The sequence below is a fragment of the Triticum dicoccoides genome, chromosome 2A (assembly GCF_002162155.2).
Source record: "Triticum dicoccoides isolate Atlit2015 ecotype Zavitan chromosome 2A, WEW_v2.0, whole genome shotgun sequence".
Taxonomy (NCBI): domain Eukaryota; kingdom Viridiplantae; phylum Streptophyta; class Magnoliopsida; order Poales; family Poaceae; genus Triticum; species Triticum dicoccoides.
In genome coordinates, this window is record NC_041382.1 from 455212821 (window position 1) to 455221292 (window position 8472).

The 8472-nt window shown below is 42.9% G+C and overlaps 1 protein-coding gene across 3 annotated transcripts; it reads right to left on the bottom strand.

The window, feature by feature from the left end:
- Positions 1-434: 434 nt before the first annotated feature.
- Positions 435-8049, bottom strand: LOC119354880 (prolyl 4-hydroxylase 1-like). Of its 3 annotated transcripts, none has more exons than XM_037621629.1 (11): positions 7778-8049; positions 6817-6864; positions 6299-6351; positions 5212-5277; positions 4939-5013; positions 4625-4699; positions 3394-3464; positions 3229-3292; positions 2997-3086; positions 852-947; positions 435-664 (listed from the first exon to the last, which is right to left on the bottom strand). In XM_037621629.1, the coding sequence occupies exons 1-11, from the start codon at positions 7845-7847 to the stop codon at positions 557-559; spliced, it is 816 nt and encodes a 271-aa protein (XP_037477526.1). In that variant the 5' UTR covers positions 7848-8049; the 3' UTR covers positions 435-556. The 3 variants fall into 3 exon arrangements, with proteins under 3 accessions (XP_037477526.1, XP_037477528.1, XP_037477527.1); XM_037621631.1 differs by having other exon boundaries at positions 6299-6367; positions 7778-8048; XM_037621630.1 differs by having other exon boundaries at positions 3229-3280; positions 7778-8039.
- Positions 8050-8472: the final 423 nt, after the last annotated feature.

Sequence of the window (8472 nt, forward strand, 5' to 3'; positions counted from 1 at the left end):
ATTTTTTCCTATACACATGTGCTTTACTGTCCATCTACTTTTGTCTATGCGTGTGGCCGTCTAACATAACTCTGTATCTTCACCCAAACACCTGGGCTCCCATCCTTCGCATCTGACAAAAACAAAAAAAAAATGCAGTTTCAAAAAAAAAATTGCTATGAAATACTGTGAGAGCACTCCATTTTCATATCTTGATTCCACCAATTTTTATATATCCATGACTTATAAATTCCGTTCATAACCACCAGTTAGCAAACCTTATTGCTCCATATTTACCCCACATTTTACTGAAACTCCGCATGTAACATCTCATGTTTGGTGCCATGCAGCGAAGCCCTACCTCCAAGACATTTATGCGAAATGATGCAATTTGAAGGTAAAGATTATGTTGGACAAGATGTTTTTTTCCTCTTAGGAAGATTAGTGCCTCCTGCTGCTAGTAAAGATAGCATTCAACTTTTTATTTATTCCTTTAATGTTGTATATCTGTACTACAGATTACAAGGAAAAGAATCCCCTCTCTATTCTGCCTATATGCCAGAATGCCTATCTGCAATCAGAAAGTCATCTTTTGCCTCATCCATTTCGTGGCTGACCACTTTTCCCCTTTCACAACAGCGCATCCGCTGTGAAGGCTGTTCGAGTCTGTGTTACCGTCGAATCCCTGAAACATACCAGTAAAATAAACAGGTGGTAGGGGGAAACCATCAGATCAACCAATTAATTGATCGTTTAAGAAATAGATTGCAAGATAACAAAGAAATACTCTGAAAGAAATACTCTGTATTGATCCACCCTTTTGATGTATGATTTGCTGGTACATGTCTAAAACTAGAGAGAGAATAACTCACCATGCTCCAAAAGAGCACAGCATCTCCTTTGTTTGGCTTCACACATAGTCCTCTGACCATCCTTCCTCCACAACTGCATTCACCACCATCTCCTGCCTGGAACAGAAGAGAGCACACAGCATGAGGGCACCCCTCCCACACCACAAATTGCATAAACCAAAAGACAGCCTGACAGATTACCACAAAGGGAAACGAGCTGCAAAATTCTCTAAAGAAGACACATAAGAGCATCTCTAGCAGATCCTGTAAAAGACCTGGAACTGTAAAATAACCGTCGTTTCACAGTTTTGAGCGGAAAAAAAAGTCCAATCTAGATCCCGCAAAATGGCCTCGTCCCGTAAAAATTATACAGCTCCCCCTAGAAAAAAGCCCTCACACCCTAGATACCCAGGTTTGGAGGCAATTTTTACAGGGAACTGAAAACGAGAAACAGTTGGCGGAAGGGAACTTTCAGCTCCCGCGCCTTCCATCCTCGACACCGCCCGAGGTCGATTCCGGCCATCCCCGCCGCCGCCCCCGCCCTTCCTCATCTCATTCCCGACGAACCCCCGCTGGCCACGATCCGCACGTGGCCCCCGCCATCCAAACGGAGCCAGCCAAGATGCAGCGCCTCGCCGTGGCCGGCGAACACACAGCACGCGCCCGAAGAAGCTGCCATTGATGGTGTCGCCACGCGCCGTCGCGTGTGTGCTAGCTTAGCCGCCGTTGCTGCGCGTGTGTGCTAGCTAGCCGCCGCGTTGCCGCGCGCTCATGCGTACTAGCTAGCCGTTGCTGGCCGTGAGTGCTAGCTAGCCACGAGGCTGGCCATGAGCCGTGGAGAGCTGCCGCACGAGGCTGGCTAGGAGCAGCTCGGCACCATTGCCATGGCCGTGGCTAGGACCCAATTGCAGCCTACGTCTTGTTTTCAGGGTGCTTTATGATATTTCAGGGACTATGTTGTAAATTTAACTGCTGACAAGTGGGCTCCACATCTGGTCCAAAACGAGTTTTATGGGATCTGTTCTGCCGGAACACATGCCATACTGTAAAAGCGTTTTACAGGATACCCTGAAATAATTTTGCAGTATGAGATTTTACGGGATCTGCTAGAGATGCTCTAATACAATCATTTATTGGAGAAATACTCATGAAGAAGAAATACTCATTTATTGGAGAAACACACGCCATACTATATCATGTGAATTATGTAAACAAAAAATGCATGGACATGCTACGAAAGGACGACTACCATTGCCACCGGTATTTCCTGAACATACCTGGAAAATAAAGAACGCGTGCAATGGTAACCATAATAAAAGACATGTGTACAACGATTCAATTTTAAGGAGTTATGGCATCTCCCATGGACACTTATTTGGAATACCTGGGCTCCTCTGAAATATCAAAAATCTCCGTGTGCTTCACATTCCAAAAAAGGGTGTGGATGGTGGACCAGCTTGAGTGACGCGATATGCTATGAAAAACTGGCTTGGCTTGGTTGACTTTCGCACCAACACTTGGAGTAATGTCACGACGGTCAAAGATTGGTGGTTAGCTATCTCCTCGGAGAGAGGGCCACAAAGAAAAGCAATTCTTTCGGCCGCCAGGCTTGTCTCTGTTGAAGTATATGTGGATTGCCCAACCTTCTCCATCAGCTCGGACTTTCAGTTCTACTAGTTGGTGCATGAAACTTAATATGGTATCAGAGCCAAGAGGTTTTGGGTTCAACTCTTGGCTTTCGTAGTTTAAATAAATAAATTGCTTGTCCCTTTTCTGTACACGTTTAGGATTGCCCAACCTTCTCCATCAGTTAGGACTTTTGGTTCTACTGGTCGGTGTATGAAACTTAATAGTTTCATGGGAGATCTGGAATGAACATAATGTCAAGGTGTCCACCAACACTTGTCTATACCGATATTTGCTACTCAAACGATTAAGACCGAGGCATGGCTTTGGGTGAAAGCGGTGCAGAACACTTGGAGTCATTCATGCCAGGAGAGTAGGCTTTTGCGCGTCGCCACAGTTCTTTGTTGTAGCTCAAATGTCTACTACCTTGCAACACTCTTTCATTTTCATCATTTTCAAGGAAAAAAAGTGCTATCACCATATCGGTCTATATCAGTCAAAAAGCATATGACATAACAAGTTGGTATAAATTCAGCTGACCTGAGGAAAATGGGTTTCACCACCTTCAACTCCATCGGTCAAATACATCAACATTGTAGCAACACGCTGCCCCCCACGTTTGAGGTTGAACTGTAGATTGACCGTCCACAGTGTACATGTTGAAATAATTAGTTTGAAGTATGAAATGACTAACAATAATACTAGTAATATGTAACGACTAGTCTGGTGATGTCATAATAACATATATTTCAATATAAGAAGTTCGACTTACAGTATCAGAGAAGTAATCATGATGCGGCCTGTAATATTGGCTTGGTTCATACCTGTAGTTTAAACTTTAAAGCTAACTTCACAACAGTAGTTTCTCACAAGAAATTACAACAGTAGTCAAGTGAAAAGAACTTCAGAAAATTACAGTCGGAATTCAATCTAGTACCGCAATACTTGGATGAGTTCCCCATTTTCTACAGGTATCTGTGAGAATACAGAAATCCGCTTCTCTATTGCCTGGGGAGAACAAAACAAATGTTAGTAGAAGAAGAATGTAGTATTCAATGACTCTGCCTCAGATTCCAATTTAACTTCTGATAAAGGGATGCAATGTGGCATCAATAGTAGGAATACTTGACAAAGTAAAAGGAGGTCACCGTGACACTGCCAGTGATAGTCAAAAGCTGAATGTATCATTGCTAAGTAGTGCACTAATATACTGCACCTAGTATAGACTATAGTGCCATCATGACCATATAAACATGAATTTAGTAAGTACTCCCTCTGTAAAGAAATATAAGAGCGTTTAGATCACTACGGAAGGAGTAATGTTTAACTGATGTGTTTGATAAGTTCATGGAACCTTATATACTAGACAGTGTAAATCAACATTCAGATCCAATACATAAAGTAATAGTTCCACAAAAACCACATTTCAGATTCAGGCATACCTAGATAAACACTACATAATCTGCAATATCTGTCATGAACGATGGTATTATATATGTTCCATGTGCCACTGATCACATTTTTCGCATCCTGACATATTATAAAGCCTGGTTTTGGTTTTTGCATTTATATAAACATGTCAGCTTGACATAATGTCACCCATGGTAACATGATACTCTATTTCAATCCAGACAAAAGTTCTCAAATTTCCGCCTACGTCAAATCTTGGTCCCATTTTTACTAAGGATGCAATACCTTAGTTTCAACTTAAAGCTAGGACCGAGGATATAATCTCAATAACGCATCATCTTCTTATGGCCTAAGAGATAAAAGGGCAGGATACATAGTTAAATGCAGTTATACGATAATCTGGAGGTGGGCCATTCTAGATAATATTGTTTACAAAGATGAACAAACTTAGGGTAGAAATCTTATGTCATGTAACTTATGAAGAGAACAAGTCTCCTTATTAGTCATGCAGCAAACATATGTCTAGTAGTCTATAAGGTTCCATTAAGGACCGTTTTGTCTCGGCGCGTCACAAAATGACAACCAAGATAATACAACACATAGACAAAAAGTGAACTCATATTATGACACACAAACAGACATTCTTACAAAGTTATTTCTTGCAGAAATAACATAGCTGAAGGCATTAGTGAATGTATTGAAGGGGCCAAAAAGTATGGTAAGTAACCTAGGGTCGAAGTCAAGTAGTGTGAACGAACCTTAATGACTGGAAATTTTCGTTCTTCAGAGTTCACAAACATACCAGAACTTGTGCGAACATCACTCTTTACACCCTGTGGCACATAACAACTGCAGCATTATAAATCTAGAGAAGACAAGCTTTACGGTCTGAACTTGGTGTTATTATGCTCCCCCTAATTCCTATTTGTCCTCTCAGTCTGAGTGGTGAAGTGTATAAACTGGATACTGATTAAGAAAACAGAAACAATGCTGATCTGCTGATCAAATGGAAAAAAGTACTCGCTTTGGGAAGACTGATAATATATTATAACTTCAAAGCCAAACCACATACTTTTCCAGTTGCGACATCAACTACAGTAGAAATCTCGAGCCTTGGTCTAGCAATTTCTCTTAGATAATCACACTCCTGCAGAGATTAGACAAAAAAAAAGGTCAAGCAATATTTTGTGCATTTTCCATTGTATTGGTCTGGGAAGCATGTCGCATAATGCCTTGGGGTTTAAACAAACTACCACCACAATAAATAAAAATCTTGAAATGAAATATTGTGGAGAAGACCGATTTAGCTTAAACCCAAGTATGACAACCAGAGAAAGGAACAAACCTCTGAACTAAGAAAGTTGTGGAAAACAATTATTCGGGGTTTCCAGCTGATAACTTCAGGCTTCACCTACATATTATAAACACAAATATTTGCTTAGTAAGAGGAAGAGAAGATGTGCTCTGGACTTAACATTTTTAACATTTTGAGTATGAATTGAATGATTGCCAAAGAGGACAGCACAACGTAAAACCCATCACACATCATTGACCATATCAAGTGGAGATAGATGGTTACAACCTTACAAGGAAGCACAACATCAACATTTCAGAATATTCTAACCCTAGTCGAGAGCCAGGTGTTACAGGGTCCCAATTCCTACACCCCAAGCTATATGCTATTTATCCAAATATAAAATTACCATACACCAAGAGTGTCCATACAAGAAAGTTCTTCCAAAATTAAAACACGAGAGAGTTCAGTTTAAAGTAAAACAAGTGCATCTCCGATTTCACAACTTACCAGTGTTATCCAATCATTTGCACCTGATCAAAATATAGATAAATCCCCAAAAGATTCATGAATGGTATTGAGAAATTAGAACTTTATACTACGGCATTTTTGTGCGACAGAAAAACACTTCAAGCAAAGCAAATCATGGTGTGATAACCAGAAGAAAGAATGTAACTTATGCTTCAAGACCCAAATGATGAATCAAACATCACTGCAACTTTTCAATAAATCCCAACAACAAACAACAACAACAACAACAAAGCCTTTAGTCCCAAACAAGTTGGGGTAGGCTAGAGGTGAAACCCATAAGATCTCGCAACCAACTCATGGCTCTGGCACATGGATAGCAAGCTTTCAATAAATCCCGATGCAGAAAATTTATTAGAAAAAAAAACAAATCTAGTCACTTAGATAAAATAGAAAAAGGAACATACTCACATTGACAATGTGGAGTTCACAAATTTATTTCATATTTCTGGGGCGACATGATAGTTCACTGATGATGTCATTGAATACAATAATAGACGAATGGAGCTCAGCTATGGTAGTTTGCAAGAATAAAAGCCAAAATAGAAGTCTACGTACAAAGTTACAGAGAAGGCATACAGCCAAAGCCATCAATAATGGCAGAACTTACGTATCCAAGTCGAAGATCTGCTGCCTCTTGATCATTATCAAAATGCCCCGTATCTGCCATGCATAGCACCTAATGTTTGGTTAGACACACAAATACTAACCAAGAAGTACAGCCTATGCCTTTACTCGAGGGCTATATGAAACGAGATTTACTCAGAGACAACATTATACCCAAACTAATGAATACCAGGGTTTAACAGGTTCTGGTTCCACATTTAAATTTTTAAGGAAAAGGTATTTAAGAATGCAAAAATGACTGATCAAGACAAAACGGAATGCTACAGAAAATATATTTTTTCCGGAAAGGAATGTTAAACCTCGCAGCCTCTGTATCCACCGATGCACACAGCAATAACATATTTAAGTTGATGCAAGGCAACGTGGCCAAAGTCATCAACAGCAGAGTACATAAGATGGACAAGAATGGCAGGCTGTTCTTATAAAGGAATCAGGTACAAGGAAAGAAAACACATTTATACTGTTAAATCTTAAATGCAACTTCTAAGAGGATAGACATACGAGAGTGATCATCAAGCCGGCGGAAAAATGCTAACTGAAGCAGGGAACCTGCATTTGGAAAAAAAAAAGCAAGGATGAAACCAATATACAGTTTTTGAAGCAACACATCTAATAAATGAAAGTGTGAATCAAAGAGCCAGCATTTGTGGAGAAAAGAGCAACATGAGACTAAGATATGACCACTGAAGCAACAAGTGCAATCTTTATTTAATCTGAGAAAATCAAAGGGCATATCATATCCAATCATTACATTATCGGAGTATATACATGTACTTCCAGACCCGGATCTGAAGAATAATCTGAGATACTATCAGAAAAGTGGCTGGACCACACTGAGCCAAACTAGACACCACGAAGATTTGGACATCATACCACGTGGTTATTGTCTTCTTAACAATATCTCTGAAGAAAGAGAGGATGTAACTTTGCTGGTTCAGCTGGTATTACTAGATGCCAAAACCAACCAAATTCATGAGCAGAGCAATGTTTGACTCAGAGTGCTGGGCATGCATGTGGAAGCAAACAGGCACGAAGCTAATTACGGCCTCACAAATGCCAGGATGCTCCACGCTTCCGCAGTAAGTTCATTTCCCTCCAAGTGATCTTGGAGCAGTCAAATCGACTCCGATCCAGAAGGTGCGGCCTCAATGAAGCCACCGGCACTGTCCATTTATTTCATTTTTGGCAATCCCCCATTAGAGCCAGAAGGCGTAAAATTTAGCGTCGGCTAGCAGCCTAGCCGCATGCAGTCAGTTCGCCCCATTCAACACCCGAAACTCCTCATCCGGACATTTCGCGTCATCAACCAAACCATGAGCGCGAAATCTCCAAGCGTCGAGATTCCAGGTCCGAAGGAGAAAAAGGAACACGGCAGTAGCATATGGCCCGACCCAGATCAAGGCACGGCGAGGCGAGAGGGGAAGCTGAGCAAGGGGGCAAGCGGGGAGGGGAGGGCGCGCACCTAGGACCATGCCGAGGGCGACGAAGGTGAGCAGCGGCAGGAGGCGGCGCGCCCGCGACCGCGCGGCCATCCCCGATCTGTCGCAGGAGGCGAAGGAGGGAAAGCAAATCTAAATCGCCCGGCCGCCTGCGCCGATGGTGCTGGGTCTTTTTTTGCCGACTGAGGAATTCCGGCGGATTGGGTGGGTTTTGAGGCAAGCTACTGCTAGTCAGGTCGGCGCGACGACCACGTTGGAATTGGTCAACCATCCGCTGCTCGGCTCGGGCGGATGTTCTGTCAAAAAGTCAAAAGCCGGCCAACCCCGTGACTCCACGTACTCTACGTCGGACACGTTGCCGTCTCTGCCACTGTGCTGTTTCTTTTGACAGCCAACACGGCACGACATGGCGAGGGCGGGAACAGCGCGCGAGTCGACGCCGCGATGGACGACGGAGACGATGTGATGCACCTGCGGCCGACCAAGGGTTGCATCAGCTCGGCGACGGCGTTCTGGTGGAGGGGCCGTGGCCGTGGAGGTGGCAGACATCTCCCTGACGACGCCGAGGGTGCATGGTGGAGCGGCGTTCGCCGGGTACGTCAGGTCAGGGGGCGGCGCACTCGGCACTCGCTTCTTCCTCCAGCACCACCACGCCAACACAAGGCCTAGGCAGTGTCACGAACTCGCTCTCTCAGATTGGATCGGAGGGGAAAGGGGA